Source organism: Notamacropus eugenii, chromosome 1 (genome assembly GCF_028372415.1).
Source record: "Notamacropus eugenii isolate mMacEug1 chromosome 1, mMacEug1.pri_v2, whole genome shotgun sequence".
Lineage (NCBI taxonomy): Eukaryota > Metazoa > Chordata > Mammalia > Diprotodontia > Macropodidae > Notamacropus > Notamacropus eugenii.
The window spans coordinates 282806648-282827778 of NC_092872.1; the positions used below are offsets into that span (position 1 = coordinate 282806648).

Below are 21131 nucleotides of genomic sequence, written 5' to 3' on the forward strand. Positions count from 1 at the left end.
AAAAGGGAGAGGAGTTGAAAGAAGGAAGGGGAGACTACAGGAGGTGGTGGTCAAAAATTACAACTCTATTGTACAGGGGAAGAGAGAAGGAAGAACTAAAAGCCCAAATGGTGGGAAAGAGGATGGAGGGAAAGACACAGATTGTAATCATACCTGTGAATGTGAATGGGATGAACTCTCCCATAAAATGGAGAAGGATAACAGAATGAATTAAAAACCATAATCCAACAATATGTTGTTTAAAAGACATGCATTTGAAACGGAGGGATACACACAGGGTAAAGGTAAAATGTTGGAGCAGAATATGTTGTGCTTCATCTGATGTAAAAAAAGCAAGGATAGCAATCCTAATCTCAGACAAAGCAAAAGCAGAAATAGATCTAATCAAAAGAAACAAGGAAGGAAACTATAGCCTGCTAAAAGGCACCATAGACAACAAAGCAATATCATTACTAAACATATATGCTCCAAGTGGCATAGCATCCAGATTCTTAGAGGAGAACTTAAGGGAGTTACAGGAAAAAATAGACAGAAAAACTATACTAGTGGGGGACCTCAACCTACCCCTTTCTGAACTTGATAAATCTAATCTCAAAATAAAGAAGAAAGAAGTTAAAGAAGTGAATAAAACTCTGGATAAGGTAGACATGATAGATCTCCGGAGAAAACTGAATGGGGATAGAAAGAAATATACCTTTAGCTCAGTGGTACATGGCACATATACAAAAATTGACCATGTACTCGGGCATAAAAACCTCATAATCCAGTGCAGAAAGGCAGAGATAGTCAACACATCTTTCTCAGATCATAGTGCAATAAAAATTATATGTAATAAAAGGCCATGGAAAGATGGACCAAAAATTAATTGGAAACTAAATAATCTAATCTAAACAATGAATGGGTTAAACAACAAATCATAGAAACAATCAACAACTTCATTCAAGGAAATGATAATAATGAGACAACCTATCAAATCTTATGGGATACTGCAAAAGCAATTCTTAGGGGAAGCTTTATATCTTTGAATGCCTACATGAATAAAACAGAGAAAGAGGAGATCAATGAATTGGGCATGCAGCTAGAAAAACAACAAAGTGAAAATCCCCAAGTAAATACCAAAATAGAAATGCTGGAAACCAAAGGAGAGATTAATAAAATTGAAATTAAGAAAATTATTGAACTAATAAATAAAACTAAGAGTTAGCCTTATGAAAAACCAATAAAATTGATAAACCTTTGGTCAATTTGATTTAAAAAAAGAAAGAAGAAAACCAAATTACCAATATAAAAAATGAAAAGGGTGAACTCACCTCCAATAAGGTGATAATTGGAAATTACTTTACCCAGCTGTATGCCCATAAATTCGACAACATAAATGAGATGGATGATTATTTTAAAAAATATAAATTCCCCAGATTAACAGAAGAGGAAGTTGAATACTTAAATAACCTCACCTCAGAAAGAGAAATTGAACAATCCATCAATGAACTCCCTAGGAGAAAATCTCCAGGGCCAGATGAATTTACAAGTGAATTCTATCAAACATTTAAAGAACAGTTAATTCCAATACTATATAGACTATTTTTGAAAATTGGGGAAGAAGGAGTCCTCCCAAATTCTTTCTATGATACAAATATGGTTATGATACCTAAACCAGGAAGAGTCAAAACAGAGAAAGACAATTATAGACCCATTTCTCTAATGAATATAGATGCAAAAATGTTAAATAAGATTTTAGCAAAAAGAATACAGTAACTTATCATGAGAATAATACATTATGATCAGGTAGGATTTGTACCAGGAATGCAGGACTGGTTCAATATTAGGAAAACTATTAGCATTATTGATCCTATCAACAACAAAACTAACAGAAACCACATGATTATCTCAATAGATGCAGAAAAAACTTTTGACAAAATACAACATCCCTTCCTATTGAAAACACTGGAGAGCATAGGAGTAAATGGAACTTTCCATAAAATAGTTAGCAGTATCCACCTAAAACTTTCAGCAAGCATTATATGCAATGGAGATAAGCTAGATAATATCAAAATTCATCTGGAAGAACAAAAGGTCCAGAATATCATGGGAACTAATGAAAAGAAATGCTAGAGAAGGTGACCTAGCTCTACCAGATCTCAAATTGTATTATAAAGTAGCAATTATCAAAACCACTTGGTACTGGCTAAGAAACAGAAGGGTGGACCAGGGGAATAGTTTAGGTACTCAAGACACAGTAGTCAATGAATATAGCAATCTACTGTATGATACATCCAATGACCCCAGTTTCTGCGATAAGAACTCACTGTTTTACAAAAATTGCTGGGAAAACTGGATAACAATGTGGCAGAAACTAGGTATAGACCAATGCCTGACACCATACACAAGAATAAAGTCCAAATGGGTACGTGATCTAGGTATAAAGATTGATACGATAAACAAATTAGTGGATCAAGGAATAGTGTATTTATCAGATTTGTGGAGAAGGGAAGAATATTTGACTAAATAAGAGATAGAAAGCATCATGAAGTACAAAATTGATGATTTTGATTGCATTAAACTGAAAAGTTTTAGGAGGGAAGTAGAAAACTGGGAAAGAATTTTTGCAAGTAGTGGCTGTGATAAGGGTCTCATTTCTAAAATATATAGAGAACTGAGTCAAATGTACAAGAATACAAGTCATTCCCCAATTGATAAATGATCAAAAGACATGAATAGGCAGTTTTGAAAGGAAGTAGTTAAAGCTATCTATAGTCATACGAAAAAATTCTCTAAATCACTACTGATTAGAGAGAAGCAAACCAAAATGACTCTGAGATACCACATCACATCTATCAGATTGATTAACATGACAAAACAGGAAGATGATTAATGTTGGAGAAGATAGGGAGTGTTGGAACACTAATTCATTGCTGGTGGAGCTGTGAGCTGATCCAACCATTCTGGAGAGATGTGCCTACCCTTTGACCCAGCAACATTGCTTCTAGAACTGTATCCCCAAGAAATCATAAAAATGGGAAAGGGTCCCACATGTACAAAAATATTTATAGCAGGTCTCTTTGTGGTGACCAAAAACTGGAAATCAAGGGGATGCCCATCAATTGGGGAATGACTGAATACATTGTGGTATATGAATATAATGGAATACTATTGTGCTATAAGAAATGATGAACAGAAAGACTTCACAGAGTCCTGGAAAGACTTATATGAACTGATGCTGAGTGAAAGGAGCAGAACCAGGAGAACTTTGTACACAGCAACAATCACAGTGTGCAAGGAATTTTTCTAGTGGACTTAGAACTTCATTGCAATGCAAGGACCTGGGTTCAAATCCTGCCTGTCTCTTCTTACCTCTGAAACCCTGGCTAAGGGCTTCCTAGTGTGGAAAATGGAATCACCAATCTCATACTGCCCAGTCCCACCACAGAAGCATGTAGATGAACTGAGACTGCCACAGAATCCCAGGCCTGAATGAAACCCAGGTGGCCTTTGAGGCTACACCAGAAGAGTTCCCTAGAATATGCTTCAGAAGGAGTCACATGGCCTCTGCCTGAGGACCTCCCCAGAGGAGGATGGGGAGGGACTGTTCCATTGTGTGGCTTCCTTTATATCAAACCTGGATTAACCTCTCACTAACTTGTCATTTCTCCTCCTCTCTTTCTATCAGCCCTTTAAATACTTGGAGGCAGCCCTCACATCCTCCCTGAGTCTTTTCCAGGCTAAACCTGCCCAACTCCTCCAACTGACCCTCATTTGGTGTGGGCTCAAGGATCTTGACCATCCTCAATGTCCTCCTCGGGTTAATCTCCAGCTGATTCATGTCTTTCTTGACCCTTGGGGTCAAGAACTGAACACTGAAGTCTGGATATAGTCTGAACAGCAGGGCTATTACCTATTCCTAGAAATGGCTTTTCTTCACACCACCTGAAGTCACATTTAGTCAGTCAGTTAACAAAATTTAATTAAGCACCTACTATGTGCAAGGCACATACAAAGAAAGGCAAAAATTGATCCCTGCCCTCAAGGAGTTCATGATTCAATACTGACTCCTGGAGTCTGAAGACCACTGTGATGCTGAGACCTTTTCCAGACAGAGTCCTGCCCAACTGTGCTTCCACCAACCTGGATGTCAGAAGGGGATTTTTAATCCTACTGAATTTTATCTGATTGGATTCAGTCCAGTGCTTATGTGTGTTGAGATCTGTTGGGGTTTTGGGTCGGTTGTCCAGTATGTTTATCATTTCTCCCAGCTTTGTCCTGCAAACCTTGCTTTTATCCAATAGGTTTTATCCAATATCATTTACTTTGAATGTAAAAATGGTCAACAGCAGAGAGCCTTGCCCAGTCCCCAGGGGCATTTCCCTGGGATCCCCCACCGGGCAAATGATGGACCATTAACAATAATGCTTTTGTTGTTGTTACTTAATCAATCATCACCCCAATCTGTCTATATTTCCATGTCCCAGCACAACATAGGTAAGACAATTTCCCAACAGCAATGCTATAGTAGACATGTTGTGTGCACATGGATCTCCCTCTTGGCTTGATTCTGATCTGTCATGCAGTTAATAGAAATGAACCCCCTCCTCAAATTAGTCAGGATGACTCCTGCCTGATGTCTCATTGCTAAGCAGAAGAAATGGTGAGGGCAACCATGGACACCAGATGGGGTGCATTCCGTCATGTTGAGAAGTCTTAGACAATTCTAGTGATGGACAATACCAGGAATCTCAACACCCAGGGCAAATTCCATTTGGATGTGTGGGCAAGGGGCAGGGGTATGAGGGACAAGTGTCGCTACACCAGGGGAAAGGGTGGCCTGTCTACCATGGAGTACTGCCTGTACCTCTGTGAGCAATGAGGAGGGAGAGCAGGCCTCAGAGAGGAGCACCACAATGGTCAGAAGATGCCAGCCCAGAGGGGCACCATAATAATCACAGGGTGCCAGCCCAGAGGTGTATCACAGTGATCAGAGGGTGCCAGCAAATAGGGCCCCACAATGGTCAGAGGGTGTCAGCCCAAGGTTGCACCAAGGTGAGGCACCAAGAAATGACAGTGTTTACAACAAAGAACAAGGTTCCTTTGTTGATGCCCTGGGCCCAGGACCTAGTGACTCACCGCTGAGGGGATGAGGAATGGTGCACTGCTTCTTCTTGGTAGTTCGGAGGGGCAGTGGGCTTGATTTCTTCCTGGGGCTTTCGCCATGTTGGGCTTTCCTCTGCTGGGCCATGCTTTCTAGTTTTCTCAGTCGCTCTTGGGAACGAGATATAAACTGAGGCTTGTGGACCTCCAGAGCTTCCTGAGGGCAACAGAGAGAATATTTTATTATTGCAGAAAAGGCCTAGAGAGGCCAGACTTCTATCTAGGTCAGCCTGGGAAGGAGATGGCGAGAGAGCATGGTCCAGGGGTTATACAGTGCCCCTCTCAGCTTTACCATGGCTGGGGAATGCAGGCCTGGCTGTCCGGGTGGGGCAGCAGCTTTCCATGAGTCCCTGGGGTCTAATGGGGACTGGCATCTGGGCTGAGGAAGAGAACATCAATTCTGCTAATTTCAAGCACATTTATCATGGACCATGGACAAGCCTGGGTGGTCCTCAATTCTATGTGACAAAGAGGGATGGGTGGGGAAGGAGAGAAGGAATTCCAATTCCTCTAGGGCTGTAGTGGGTAAGAGAAGCCTAAGAAAATGTGCTGATTAAAGGCAAAGCCATAGGAGACACAGTGTCATGGACATACATGAGGAATAGAAGCACCTTGTCATTTCAAAGGGAAGTTCATATGCTACTCAACTAGAAAAGAAGAGGCAGATGGCCTAATTACAGAGGGCTCGATTCAGAGTCAGAGAAGCCTGGGGTTCAAATCCAGCTCCTCCGTTGACTGCTTGGGTGATTCTGAACAAGCTGTTTGCTCTCTTTGTGTCTAAGATTCCTCATTTTTGAAATAAAAGTGGGGGAAGGGTTGAAAGGAGCCCATTGCCAATTGTCTGCTCTATCATCAGAGTCAGAGGTCAGAAAACCGAACAGGAAACCACAATGATCATTGGGTTGGATTCCTTAAGGACCCAGAGAGTGGCATGATTTACCTGAGGCAACCAGGAAATGGCAGAACTGGGCATTAGACCAGGTCCTTGATGTTCCAGTCCAAGGCCCCTACTAGTGGTCACCCTGGGTGTAGCTCTGTCTAATAGGCTACTGGGCAAAATGAGTGGAATGGCGGCTTTCAGGTCCAGAAGGCTCCTCTGAGATACCCCTTCACCTCCATGTCAGAGGATACGAGAGACATGAGCACATCCAAGAAGGACCGAGAGGAGGAGCCTGGAGAACACTCAGCGACCCCAGGGACTTCCCAGGAAACCTCTTTTCTCCCAGAGAGAGGGGCACTGCAGGCATTACCCTCAAGGTCAGAGAGTGGGCAGGGAAGACATCGATCTCTGGCTCCAGGCTCCTCTCCTGCTCTGGAGGTGGTTCTGGCTTCTCCGGGCTCATGGGCTCTGAAGGGGCTGCTGGGGACTCTGGGGCCATCCTTCTCTCTTCACTGGGCCTGCGACACTCCTTCAGTTTCACAACCAGGTCACAGCATCTATAATCTCCTAAAAGAGAAAGGCACAAATCCATTTAGGACACCCTGGGAGGTGCTGCTGGCCCTGAGCTCCATTAGACACAGAAAGCTGGCTGTTCATTAATCAGTCTTGTGAAGCAGAAGGATCCTGTCGAAGCCCAGCCCTGGGTCCCCTGGAGCTGACCCTAGGGTGTGCTAGTAAGACCTTTCTGGTATCTACCTTCATTTGTGCTTTAGAAATGGCTTTTTACTCTCTCTGAAAAACACGTCATTCTCAAACCATCCTTCATAATTATTCCAGTTCAATTGCAAGGGATGGTGTATGAATGAATCTCTCTTCTGTTTGCTGCTCTAATGGCAGAAGACAGACAAGAAGAATTGTATCATTCCTCCCTCCCCTTGGCTTGTCCCAAGATTGTCACTGACTTCTTGTCATTAATCGAAATGATTTTCTTCTGCAGTTTTGTTAATGACCTCTTTAAGGTCTAGTCTATAGAATCACTGTAGGAAAAGGTTCAAGAAATCAGTACAAGTGATGCCCTGTGAGTGGCCTTGAACCTGGTCTCTGCCCAAAGGGGGAGAAGGACAAGTGAATCAATCACCACCAAAGACTTATAAGGCCCTGACCAGGAGCTCCCAGTGACCAGCATGTGATGGAGAAGAGTCAGAAGAGCTGGGTTCCTGTCCTGCCTATGGCACATGCTGGCAGGTCACTTAACCTCTTAGTGGCCAGGCTGCTGTGACTGTGACAGAGAAGGCCCTCATCTGTTCTGGGGGAGGGGCCTTTCTCCCTGAGAAGTACCCTATGCTGTGACTGACAACACAGATAACAGTCCCCAAAGCCCACTGCCCACAAAACGACAGATCTGATAAGAGAAGTGGAGAGACTCCATGGAGCAGAAAGGGGTGGATGGGGCTTGTTGTCTAAAGAGGGAGACTGAGACCCAAGATAACTCAGGCAGTAAGTTGCTGAGTTGGGATTCAAATCCAGATCCCTTCACTCTAAATGCCTCATTCTCTCCACAGTATGATGGCTGCAGCCTCAGGCACATATGAGCTCTGGGAACTCAGTAAGTCACATTATCTCTAAGAATTTGGGTAACAGGTAAGTTGTGAATCTGTCACACTGCGGGGAGGTTTTACACTGGGAGGTCCCTATGAAGGTGGAAGCACTAAAGGTCCCAGTAAAAGGTAAATGGCCTGAGGCTTGGGGAAATCAGAGTCCAGTCAAAATCAGGCCTCTCCTTGTCCTCCCTTCTCTCCTCCCCTGGAGCTTCCCATGAATGGATAGGTGACAGCACCAGCTCCTGAGGCGTCTCCTCAGGGCCCAGGCTTCCTGGCCTTTCCATTCCCCAGGAAGGCAGCATAAGACCAGGAAGGGGTGGGTGGAGGTCCTCAGGAGCCACAGTTCTACTCTGTCCTCCCCAAATGTCCCTGCTCACCTGGCAATGGTCAGCAGCCCCTCTGGTGCCCCTCTACATTTGCCGTGTCAGTGTGTGGCCAGCTGGGCCATGAGCTGCTAAGGGTCTCATCTCATTTCTCTGTCTTTCCTCCTTTTGTATCCCCAGGGCTTGGCACCTTACCTGACACTTAGTAGGTGCTTAATAAATATTGACTGATGAATCTGTGCAGGGAAGGACTATAGCCCAGAGATGCTTTCTGTATGAGCCGGCCTAGTTCTCAAAAGTTTTGCTCAGAAGCTGGTGGAAGGTGGGGATGAGGCATTCCTCAGCCATTCCCCTCCCTCCATCCATATTGCCCTCGACTGCTTCTTGACCTTCCTTTCAAAGGCAGCTGTGATCCTGAAACCACACACAGGGATTCTGGAGGCAAAGGAAAACTCTCCAGTGGCCTTCACTCTGATGGAGATCTGGGACTTCATCAGGCTGCGTGCAGAAGATAGCGGCCCCTCTCACAAGTCAGTTGATGATCTTTGAGAGCAGCTGTGGTCAAAAACTTCCGGTTCCATCTTTGGGAGCTTCTCAGAACTCAGTTGGGCCCACCCCATTTCTGAGTCTACACATGGAGTCTTTCCATCCCTCTAGGACCTGCTAGACCCAGGGCTCCTCTGGAATGGCCTGGGAGGCTCCGGGGTCTCCTCTACACCACAAAAGGCATGAGGTATAGGAAGAGAACGAGAGAAGAGGAGGGCAAGGGAGAGGATGAGAAAGAAATAGAGGAAGAAGGAGAGAGAGGGAGGAAGGGAAAGAGGGAGGGAGGGAAGGAAAGAGAGAGGATTTCATGTGTAGTTTAAATGCCGTTTTGAGGCCTCATGAAGCTTCTTGGCCCCTGGTCACTCTAGGTGACCTTTTGCAAGAAAGGACAGGCCTTTCTCTGTCCCCCTAGCTGTAAAATCTTCCCTCCAAGATTACTTTTTCTCTGTTCTGTACATACATTCTGTTATGTATTCTGTAAATACATTGTTTGTATATAACTGTTTGCACATTCCTTCCCCCGCATTAACCTGTGATCTCTCTGAGGGCAGGGACTGAGTGGGTGCCTCTCCTTGTACCCCCAGTGCTTACACATTGCTTGGCCCATAGTAAACACTTAAAAACGCTCAGTAGCTGACTGACTAGAGACCCTTTTTGGTTGCATCTCTGGTCCCCAGACCTTTGGGATTTGGAGCTCGGGAGGTCTGCACCCATTCCTCCTGCTTCCTCAGCCTCAGTGAAATGGCCTTGGCTTCCCTGTTCTGCCTTACCTGTGCAGGGGTGGCTCAGGGCTGAACCTTTTCCCAGGTTATCCCAGGGACACCCAATCTGGGCAGAGCATCAGGCCCACAGTGGGACAGGAGTTCTTATTTACCTCTTAATAGGAACATTATCGACAGGAATATTCTACTGTCTACCTTATTGGCTGCTTACCTTGGGGAAAATGGCTTTTTATTGGCACCTCAATCTCTTCCTGCGCAGAGGGAGGCAAAGCAGTTAGGGGACAGAGGTACTCAGGTAAGAGGGCTTGGAATTGCAGAAAGGGCTGCGGCTTACTCTCTTGAGATTCCAGAACCTTGCTAGACTGATAATCATCCTTTGGAGAGCCTGGAACGTCAGGAGCAAACTCAGTTATGGGGGACTGTCCCACTGGGGACGCAGACAAAATCACACACTGCTCTCCTTGTTGCCTCATGATGCTTCCAGAAAATGCCTTTGTTTCTACCAAAAATAAAATGAAAATCATGCTGAAAAAACTGAAGGAGACCCCTTGTCTTGTACACTGAATTCTAACGGCTCTACCCAGATGTCCCAGAGCTGGGCACCAGATGCTCATTAGGCAGCTCTTTGGCCCCCAAACCACTTCTCCCATATGTTGTCTGTTCAGATACAGGTACTTGATTTCCTCTGAAATTCTATTTAGGCCAAAGGTAGGGTAACAACGCTCCAATGAGATAATAGGGGTGAACCTTTCAAATTCTCTGCTATTATGTGGCTGGAAAGATGTGAGTGAACCTCAGAGCTTAAACATAAGCTCTGGAGGGGAGGATGGGGGAGGGGCTGCTTTCTCTGTCACTTTTTTTATGCCAGGGTAAGGACCTCAAGATGCCAAATGATTTCCTGGAAGATTGGGTCCAAATCTTGTCAAGTGCTTGGGAAGAATAGTTTGCAAAATCCATTAAAAAAAAATATTATGAACATGAGAAGCACACAGAACTCCCTGTGTCCTGTTTGGTCTTTAGGTTCCACTGTCCCATATGTCAGAGAGAGCTGGTATTCCGCAGAGTGCTCCCAAGAATCAGGAGACACCTGAGTTTGAATCCTATCATCACACTTAACTTTCCTGTGGAAAATTACAGGAAATCCATCTGCCTTTGTGAGTCTCAGTTTCCGCATCCATAAAATAGGGATAATTGTAGCTGTACATATATAGATCCCTTGAAAGTCTGTCGAGTCTATTTACATGTTTGGACTTCTGATCTGTGGAGCCTTGGGCCAGCCATCTGTCTTGGACCTGATGATCACTCACAGCTTTGATGCTTGGGTCTCACTGAATGAGAAAGCAGAGGGGCTTAGGAGGTTGGCTAAGTCCCCTAAAGTGATACAGAGTATTACAGGCTGTGCTTGAGTCTGGGGTTCTCCAGCCTCCAAATCCTTGATGCCTTGATCATAATACCTGCCATGTTCACCCTCAAGGCTGTTGGAAGACTCAGGCTCAGCCAATGAAGTGGCCTAAAGGGCTTTGAAATTCTTAGACTACTGCAACCATGTTGGCTGCTAGTGAATCTTAATGTCCAGCTACATTGTGGTGGTGGTTGTATTTGGATAAGACCCATCATTTGATCAATATAAGGTATTCCCAGGTGAGGAAAGTCCCTCTATCAATACAAAGTAGCCCCTTTTCTGCAATTCAGTCTTAGAGATTTGTCTGGGATACCCAGACGGTAAGAGACTTAGCCAGTCACACAGATAATGTGTGGTGGAGGCAGGATTTGAAGCCAGGCCTTCCTCACTCTGAGGTCAGCTGTTTAACCACTATACTATGCTGCTTCTTTATTATTCTCTCCTCTCATTATCAGCAGTTTGCTCATATTTGTTTGTAGGGCTTTTTAACTAGGATGAACTGGCCCCTCCTGGGCTGCACCTGTCCCCTGAGAATTTTGCAGCTAGTATCCAGTCCTTCTGCTCCTCTCACTGTAACACACTAGGTCTGCTCAGCTCAACCCAAAAGATCTTCCCCCTGGTCTATCTAGAAGGACTTGCACTCAGATCTTCTTGACTTCACCTCCAGCCCTCTACTCATAAGTCCACAGCTGCCTGTCTTAATTTCATTTCACAAATTATACTGTCAATTCTTTGGCATGAAGTAATGCATAGAGAACTAGCCACAAAGCCAGGAAGGCACAGGTTAGATTCCCCCCCGACACACATTAGGCACGTGACCTTCTCAGTGAGTTCCCTGGCAAGGAAGGTGCAGGGAAAGTGCCAACTAGCATTAGCAGAAGGAGTTCCCTCACCTGGGAGTTTCCTATGACAAGGAAAACACAGGTTCTCCACCCTCTCATGGACTATGCATCTCATAGGCTCATAGTGGTAAAGTTGGAAGGCTTTGGTATGTCCAATTCCTTCATTTTCCAGAAGAGGAAACTGAGGCACAGAGAGGTTATCCCTGTTACCTTTCAAGTCTTTTCTTTTTAACATGAACTTTCTATCAAAATATATTTCAGTGCTAACTCTCTAGAACACTTAGAATATGCTCTGCTACAGATATTGAGTTTGGTTATACTTAAGAGTTAATATTCTTAAGTCCCAACTTTTATTTTAAAAACATAAACCACTTGATGAAAGAAACAAAAATAATGACAAGAAGTTTGGCCCAAACCATGGAGCTGAACATGGCATGGCTGTAATGATGAAATGGGTCCTAAACAGTGATCTCCTTCCTTTTCTCACTGTGGAGGGGGAGAACTCTGGTGTGGATCATGTATACACATACTGGCAGATTCGGTTGTTGTTGTGTGAAACATTGGTTAGTTTTGCTGAGCTGTTTTTCAGTTTTTGTCTCTTGTTTTAGGGGACAATTGTCAGGAAGAGGGACGATATCAATTTGAGGTCCCCTCTCCTCATTGGTCTGTAGGAAGAAGCTGGCTGACTACTTATTGGGAGGTGGTATTACACAGATGCGTTTCCTTTAAGGCTGAGACTAGAGATCATTGAACCTCCTTCTTCCTCTCAAATTGTATGATTCTGGGATTTTGTGACTACAAGAGGAAAAATAGGAAAAAAACTATTAAAAACAGAAATGAGAAGTCTGAAACCACAGGCCTCTGGGGGCAATTCAATATGGAGGCCAAGAAACATGTGTTTCTCAAGAGCCCCTGAAGGCATCACTGTCTCAAAAGGCCCCTTTTGACTAAGATTCTGAGATTTGGAAAGAACCTCAAGGCTATTTAGACACCTCACTTCTATCTCCTCTGCTATATACCTCATCCAGCCCTTGAGCAAACACTTTCCAAGTAGGGGAGGAGGCAGCCCATACCACTTGAAGACACTATTCATTGGTCAGAAACTTTTTCACTGACATCAAGCCTCACTTTCTTTTTGCCAGTTCTACCAGTGCTCCTGATTCTGACCTCTGAGTCAAGCAGAGCAAGATTATCCCTCACCCATATGAGGGTCCATTCTACTGAGGACTAGAGTTTGCTCTGGAGCAGGTAACCTTTTTGGGTTCATAGACCCTTATGAAAGTCTGCTGAAGCCCAATGTTTTAAAATTCACAAGATAAATTATGTAGGATTATAAAGGAAACAAATTATGTGGAAATACAATTACCAAGCTATGTTTTAAAGAAGTTTGAAGTCCCCAGGTAAAGAACCCCACTTTAGAGGAAGGCTTCCAACATAGTGATGGCCCCTCTGTAAGGGCTCTACAGGCCACAGAGGAGAAGATGCTAAAGGGCAAGCATCCACACTGATGGAGGGGGACCGTGTCCCTATCAACAAGAAAGATTCAGTGAAGGACCTGGGTCATGAAGAAATTAACTATAAGTGTGATTAAAGAGTAGAGTACAATAGCTCATGAGGGAAAGGTATGGTGGGAAAAAAGAAGATAGGCTGATTGTCTCATTTGAGTAAGAAATAATAGAATGGATAGCTCAGTAGCTGAAATGGTTTCCCTGAGACACTAAGTGAACCAGAATGGTGACCTCTTAATCTTCTAGCATTTTGGGGGGTGTTGTACAACACAAGGTTTGCCCAAGATGAGACCATGGGAAAGGGTTACCATCTATACCACATGGCTAAGCCCAAGTCTTCATGAAAGTATTAAAATGTGATTAGGTTTTGGTAGTCTAGTTGTAACATCTCTAATTAGAATTCCTCCTTTTTGAGAACAGGTATTGGTAGGAAATGAAAGTTAAAAAAAATTGGTTGGGAGCCAGTCAAGCAGCTCCCACATAATGGGTATGTGAACTGCTGGGCAAGACTCTCCCTCCAATGATTCCGAGGGCCCAGTCTGGCACTCCAAACCCCACCTCTGTAGAGGCTCCAAACAGCGTGCTGTGAAAGAGAAATTCACAGAATTCTTTCTTCTTTGTTACAGAGCACACCCAGCTGGGAGATTCCTCTGCTTTTCAGCTGGTGGAGTCACAACCCAGTCTTTTTGGCAACACAAATAATGGGAAGAGATTTGGCATCAGAAGACTTAGGTCTAGTTCACTAACTGATACTGGTGTGAATTGGGAGAAGTCCCTCTCCCTCTGTGTCTCATCTCCCTCATGTATAAAATTAAAGGGTTGGCTCAGATGATCCTTTCAGTATAGGATCTATGGTCCTATTACCCATGTGACTTTGAGCAAGTAATTTTTCCTCCCTGGCCTCAGTTTCCCCATCTGTAAAATGAGAGGGATGGGTCAGATGGTATCTAAGCAACATTGTTTAAATCCAGATGGTTTAAAGCCTCTGGAATCTGTGAAGATTTTGCCTGCCCCCATGGAGCATCAGCTCAGAATCCCCATTACTTATCCCCACGCCAATCAATTTCTGCTCAAACAGATCCTAATTTCCTTAGCTTTTCTGCTTGATCTGGACTCAAAATACCATGATAGGAGCAGGTCATCCAAAGTAGGCACAAAATGAGCAAAGGACTGCTGAGATGGAGAGGTGTCCACAATGAGGGGGTGGCCAAGGGACTCGAGGCTTAGTAGGAGACTGGATTCTCAAAGATGACACAGCATGGAAGTTCTATTACCCTGGAAGTCCTAGGGAATGAGCTGCACAGTAAAGGCAGGGAGCCCCGGTCAGTGGCTTCAAGAAATGGGAAGAGAAACAGGGCAGATACTGAGGGAATGCAGGCCACTAGTCACTCCATGAATGAGGAAGTCACAGGAGCTTGGCAGAGTTCTGCTATAGAAAACAAGTCTTCTGTTGGATGCGGAGGAACAGCCACAAGACTGGTTCTCATGTGGATCAGTCTTGTGGAGACAGGGCATACCCAATGTCCTAACCTTTATCCCCCTTCCTACAAGGTGGGGTTTGGCTGAGATGCAGGGAAAGCTCTTCACTGAAAGGGAAATCCATTCCCTATGGCTTTCCCGGGTAAGACAGTCCTCATTTGGGCTGAAGCAAGGGAGTGAGCAGTCAGAGGAGTAAACAAAACAACCAGCCCCTCTCCCATCCCTGCAGTCTCCCCTTCCCCCAACCAACCCATGATCTACGCCAAGAGCCTCCCAAGCTGACACATGACACAAAGACGAAGGAAAGACCTGACTGAGATGAGACGGCTTTTTCCTGTTCTGGGGTAAGTTTCCAGGATATTATGTGGGGAATAGGGCAGGCAGCTCTCATTGACAATATCTGGGCTTGCATATCTAATTCCAGACAAAGTGGAAATCCACAAACCCCTCAGAGAATATCGAGAGCAGTAATTGGACAAGGAGCCAGAGCTGCATTTTCTATTATATGGACACATAGGTTTGGAGATGGATGAACAAGCATTGGGGGAGGGGGAAGAATTAAAGTCCATGCACACCCACACACCCACACCCGCCTACATCTCTCCCCCACTACACAGACAGAAAGAAGTCTGTTCCTAAGAGCTGCATGTTTTTTAAAAGCTGCCTACAAAGACACCTAGAAGAGAATGAGACTGCAGTAATTCGAGGTATACAAAGCAACCATTCTATCTCCCAGCTCTGGGAGCTAAGGCCTTTTTATCCAACTCAGATCCAATTTGCAAACAAAAAGAAAAGAAAAAGTTCAGACCAATCTTGAGAATGGGTTCCAAATTTTCACAAGAGGTAACGTGGCATAATGGGTAGGGTACAAGTCATGAAGTCAGGACAGCTCGAGTGTTCTGGTAGAAAAGAGCCATCGGTTTGTTCCTTTGACACCAAATCCTTTGAAACCTTGGGCAAGTCACTACTTAGTTTTCACATCTGTAAAATGAGGGAGTCAGACTAGCTGATCTCTCTTCTTCCAGTCTCTTCCAGTTCTAAGCCTATGATCCCAAGTCCGACCTTTGACTTCCTCCCCTGGTGTCCCATCTAAAACGATGAGGGGCAGATGAGGAGCCAGATTTCATCAGGCAAAAAAGTTTCCACACCAAGATTTCTCAGAGTCCTGTATAGATATTCCCAGTGGGATAAGATTCTCCCTTACATTTTTTCCTCCTGCCACAAATCACCTTGTTTTTACTCACTATATGTACATATATACAGACATATGCCTACAAACATATACATAAAATAAGTTAATCTATGTATATATCATATATGTGTGTGTGTGTGTGTGTGTGTGTGTGTATGCTGTTGTTTGATCCTTTTTCAGCAGTGTTTGACTCTTCATGACCCCATCTGGAGTTTACTTAGCAAAGATAGTGAGGTGGTTTGCCATTTTCTTTTCTAGTTCATTTTATAGAAGAGGAAATTGAGGCAGACAGGGTTAAGGTGACTTTGCCAGGATCACACAGCTAGTCAGTGTCTGAGACAGGATTTGAACTCAGGCAGATGAGTCTTCCTGACTCCAGGCCTGGCACCCTATCCACTGTGCTATCTGCCTATCTTTCTATCTATCTTTCTATCTATCTATCTATCTATCTATCTATCTATCTATCTATCTATCTATCTATCTATCTGTCTGTCTGTCTGTCTGTCTGTCTGTCTGTCTATCTATCTATCTATGTATATATGTATGCATATATACATATAAGTGTATATATTTTTGTGTGTGTGTATGTGTGTGTGTGCGTGCACGTGTGTATCTTCTTATATGCTGGCTGGCCTTCCCTCGGTGCCTGCTGTCTCCACATTAGAGCACATCCTCCTTTCCAAGACCCATGATCTCATTCCTTGTTCTTGTATCCTCAGAGCTTAGCCCAGTGCTTGGTACAAAGTAGTCACTTAATCAGTACTTGTTGATGGGCTGCTCTCAGACTCTGTGGATAGTCCAGTTCTTTGGGAAAACATGCGATTCTTTTCCCCAGTTTCCCTTGTGTCCAGTCTGAGCTCTGACTATGAACAGAAAGGAGTATTCTTTGAGCCCTGGGATAAGTAAAAACCCAGGCCAGGAAGAAGACATTCATTTTTCCCTTTTTTCCACAGAGAAATAGAGAGTATGAGATGAACTCCAGGCCACTGTAGTTTCTGCCTTTGGGAAGGGCTGAATCTGGGGATCAAATGGAATTTCCATTCTCTTTTGCGTGCATTTAATACTTTTGATTCTATTAAATTCCATTCAGTTAAAGTGCTCACTCTAAGGATGAGTGGAGCCCTGATGGATGGCATGCTCTGGAGGGAAGGGGAGTGGCCAGTAGGTGGTGGCATGAGCCTAGAGAATGATTGATTCTCATTGCCTTCCTAATCCCAATCCCAATCAAATCACCTTTCTCTTCTGAAATTCTCACCTTCCTTCAACTTCAGTGATGGAAACGCCATCTGGGTTCCTCAACTCTTTTCTTCTTCCTTGAAATTCTTTAATCTTCAAAGATATTCCCTGGCTTTCTTCTGGCACATGAATCACCAGGTGGGCAGAATCTTCTTTCCTCTCTATCCAGTCCTACAGCCATCTTCATCCTTGTTGTCAAGTCAGTTCCTCTGGCCAGTCACCATCTGGCTATTCCAGTCTGGTCTCTTCCTTTTCCTTGTTGCTCGGACTCCACTTCACCTTTCTTTGGAGGATGGGTGACTTCTCCCTGTTCAGAGTGATCCTCTCTGGACTCTTCCAGGATAGTTGGCCATGCTATTTACTTAGCTCCAATTGTCAGGTGGCCCTTCTCCTCTCTCTACTCTGGGTAACATCCAGCCTCTTGGAACTGGCCAGAATTCATCCCAGATTCTTCAGATCCAGATTCTACATTGCATTTGTATTGAAACCCTTCTGGATCTTGTTAAGGAGGAACATGCCATTCTCCCTGGTAACCAGGAGAGTGAACAGTCATTCTTGGCAAGCCTTTGACTCCCCAGCCTGTTCTTTGGTCATGGAATAGAGATGGGAGATTTCTACAAATGTCTCCTCATCCTTGCCTCTCACTAGGAGCTCTTTCCTTGGTCAGTCCTTTAACAATCTTGGTAGTAGCTCCTGTGGTCAACTTCTCTGAAGAAGGCTATGCTGCTGAATAGGTCTACTTTCATTCAGTTAAGCAGGTATCTATAAAGTACCTGCTATGCTCCAGGCACAGCCAGGTATTTGGACACAGATGGAAACAAAGCAGACTGAGCCCCCAGGACACCACATTCCATTGAGGTGCTACAGCCTGTAGATAAATGAAGGTAAACATAATGGAGATACAAATGAATAAAAACAATTCCAAGAGTCAGAGTGCTTGTGGTGGGAAAGGGGTTGTGGGATGGGATTGAGAACACTTCTAAAACACAATTTAGAAAGAGTATCATTTCATGATGTTCTCCTGCAGCTTCTGCAGCAAACAGAACTCAAGAGGGAAGAGAACAGGACATTCTGGGGAAAGACATGAGATAAGAAAAAATTAAAAACAAGAGAGTGGACAAGGGCCATGTTGGTGAATGCTCTCTAAAGACACTCTGGGCTCCATAGACCCCCATCACCTGGGATTGTTTCTAGCCTTTCTACAGAACCAAGTAAAATACACCCAGATTTCCTGACCAGGCCCCCTGGACTCACACCTGAGTCTCCAAACATGGGTGTGGCTCCAGATTAAAGCTCTAAAGGACCTTCACAATCACCTTCTCCAGGCTTCTCATTTTGCCTCTGAGGACAGCGAGGCACAGAGGGATGTGGTGAATGATCTACAGTCTCTCAGTTGGTTAGAAGAACTGGAACTTGAACTTGGGACTTTCAACTCAAAATCCAACCCCCTCGATTGTTATACAAGATTTCTTGCAATGTTGTCAAGCACCTTGAGCCTATCAGTCAGAACCTACTGCTCTCTATGTCTAGCATTACTGGAATTCCACTGACCCTTTGGGCAGTTGGGCTCATCCTGAGCTCATCCTTGATTTAGCCCTGTATCATATAACCTCCATTAGGAGAGATAGCATGGTAGGATGAAGGCAGGATTGGTGTAGAATTCAAGGGCCTGGATTCAAATCCTGACTTGACTAAAAATAATGATGATGACAATACTTAGCAATTAGACAAATGGTATCTCATTTGATCTTCACAATAACCCTGTGAAGTAGGTGCTATTATCATCAAACCCATTTTACAGTTGAGGGAACTGAGGCAGTGATTTGCCCAGGTTCACACAGCTAATACTTGTCTGAGGCTAGATTTGAACTCAGGTCTTCTTTTTTTTTTTTATTTTTTTTATTTTTATTTTTTTTTAATTTTTAATTTTTTATTTATTTTTTATTTTTTATTTTTTTAATATTTAACAATCACTGCCATACAATTGCGATTTTATCCCTCCCCACCCACCCCCCATTACCTTCCTCCCTCCCCACGACTGCATACAATTCTGTATAGATTCTACATATACTTTCCTATTGAGTATATTTTCACTATAGTCATGCTATGTAGTCAGACTAAGATAAATGAAAGAATCCGTATAACAAATCAGAACATGATACACAAACAGATACACATACACAAACATGATCTGCTACATTATGTGAGTGACTTCCATATTTCTCTCTCTGAGTGTGGAAGGCATTTTGCCTTGAGGTCCACCATTGGGATTTTTTTTTTTTTTCAGAAGTTCTTGTGTTATTACAAAAATCTAAGTCTACCAGAAAAAACTCTCACACACTGTGGTTGTTGCTGTGCATAAAGTTCTCCTGGTTCTGCTCCTTTCACTCAGCATCAGGTCATATAAGTCCTTCCAGGCCTCTCTGAAGTCTTCTTGTTCATCATTTCTTATGGCACAATAGTACTCCATTACATTCATATACCATAATTTATTCAGCCATTCCCCAATTGATGGACATCCCCCTGACTTCCAGTTTTTGGCAACTACATAGAGTGCTGATATAAATATTTTTGTACATGTGGGACCCTTTCCCATTTTTATGATCTCTTGGGGATATAGTCCTAGTAGCGATATTGCTGGGTCAAAGGGTATGCACATTTTTGTAGCCCTTTGGGCATATGAACTCAGGTCTTCTTGACTCCAGGTCCAGTGCTCTAGGTATCTTTCTCTCTCTCTCTCTCTCTCTCTCTCTCTTTCTCTTTCTCTCTCTTTCTCTCTCTCTCTTTCTCTCTGTCTGCCTGCCTGCCCGCCTGCTTGTCTATCTCCTCCAACCTAGCACCTACTTACTGCCTGTGTGACCTCAGTTTACTAGTACATGAAAGGGTTGGCCTGGGTGACTGAAAAGACTGCTTCCAGTTTTAAATCCTGTTTCAAATGTTTTTGACTTCAGATGGGTAAAGGTTCATCTCCTTATTCTGCCCCAATGACCCTCGTAGACCTATGCTCACTTGTACAGTATTTAGTTCAGTGATTCCTGGGCACTGACCTGGGCCACCATTCCTGAGGTTAGCCAGCGTCCAGCTCCAGCTGTGTCTTCTGTCCATGGTCGGCCACCTGGAGCACAGGACTGCTAAACCAGGAAAGCGTTGTCCTACCCTTCACATTCCATTAAAATGGTGGGCACTAGTGAAACCAAGGCATCTGCCATTCTGGGCTCTGTTCTTCTGTGGTTGTGCTGATGGGGCACAGTCATGACCTTTCTTGAACTTAATACTCAATAGGAAGAGAGTTGTTCCCATTTCTTTGCCTTGGTTATACTACATTTTAAGGCCAAACCCTACCCTCAATTATATATGACAGAAGGAGCCAAGCTGTTAGGGTGGAGATGCATTGTCTTGGGCTAATGTTTCTCCAAGGACTACCAGGATCAAGACATTTCTGGGAGATTTCAGGTCAAGGCATTCAAGATCATAACTGAAAGAGGAAGCAACTGTTACCTCAAGGAGAGAGAGGAAGGACTCAAAAGACAAGATGACATAAAAGTGATGGAAGCAAAGGCCTAAAATGGCTGCATTCATGACCATGGCCCCGTTGCTGGTCCTAGGACTGGGTGGCAGCACATTCAACTGCAAGAGTCATCATTGCTGCCCTACTGAGTCAAGGAAGCAGAGATAATCTGTCAGTGAGACAGATATACATCCATGTGTCTGTGATCACTTGAGCTACAAAGGATTTGTTACTACTGATGGTAGGTTTTAGTTTTGTTTTGTCTTTTGTTTCTTTGTTTGTTTGTAATGCAAGTTCTTGCCAGTGAATGGGACAACGATGAGCCATAAAAATACTGAGGAGTCATAGGGACCTCACCAGTTCCTCTGTGTGTGGGATGGGAGTGGGGGTGGGTATTCTAATAATTGCCTTTACCTGGAGCATTTCCAACAAGAAAGCAGAAAAGAAATTGGGAATCATTAGTGAATAGAGCACAAGTCAAATAATATTTTAGCAACTAAAGTATTTTTTTTGATGTTTAAGTTTTCGCTTCAGGGATGTGATTAAGTTTTGGGTGTGACTAGTGACTGAATGAGTTAACTTAAAACTTTGATCCCTCTCTCTGGCCTTTAAAGGGGAAAAAAACCAGACAAAAATGCCCCCAAATCCAGAACATTTTTCAGTTGATGGATGCTGAGGGACTGCCTTCAAAGAGCTTAGTTCAGTCCACATTTAGTGAACAGTAATTTCACTGACAAGTGATGAAAAAAT

At 43.8% G+C, this 21131-nt stretch overlaps 1 protein-coding gene across 4 annotated transcripts in view; it reads right to left on the bottom strand.

Annotated features, from left to right (window-relative positions):
* C1H10orf90 (chromosome 1 C10orf90 homolog) overlaps positions 1-21131 on the bottom strand; it is a 140459-nt gene that overhangs the window by 36668 nt on the left and 82660 nt on the right. For 3 of the 4 annotated variants that reach the window (XM_072629051.1, XM_072629052.1, XM_072629053.1), the window contains exons 4-6: positions 9426-9713; positions 6393-6589; positions 5119-5299 (exon numbers count right to left, since the gene is read on the bottom strand). In XM_072629051.1, the coding sequence (XP_072485152.1) occupies positions 5119-5299; positions 6393-6589; positions 9426-9713 (666 nt within the window). The remainder of the gene's footprint in view (positions 1-5118; positions 5300-6392; positions 6590-9425; positions 9714-21131) is intronic. The other variant, XM_072629054.1, reaches the window with a different exon arrangement.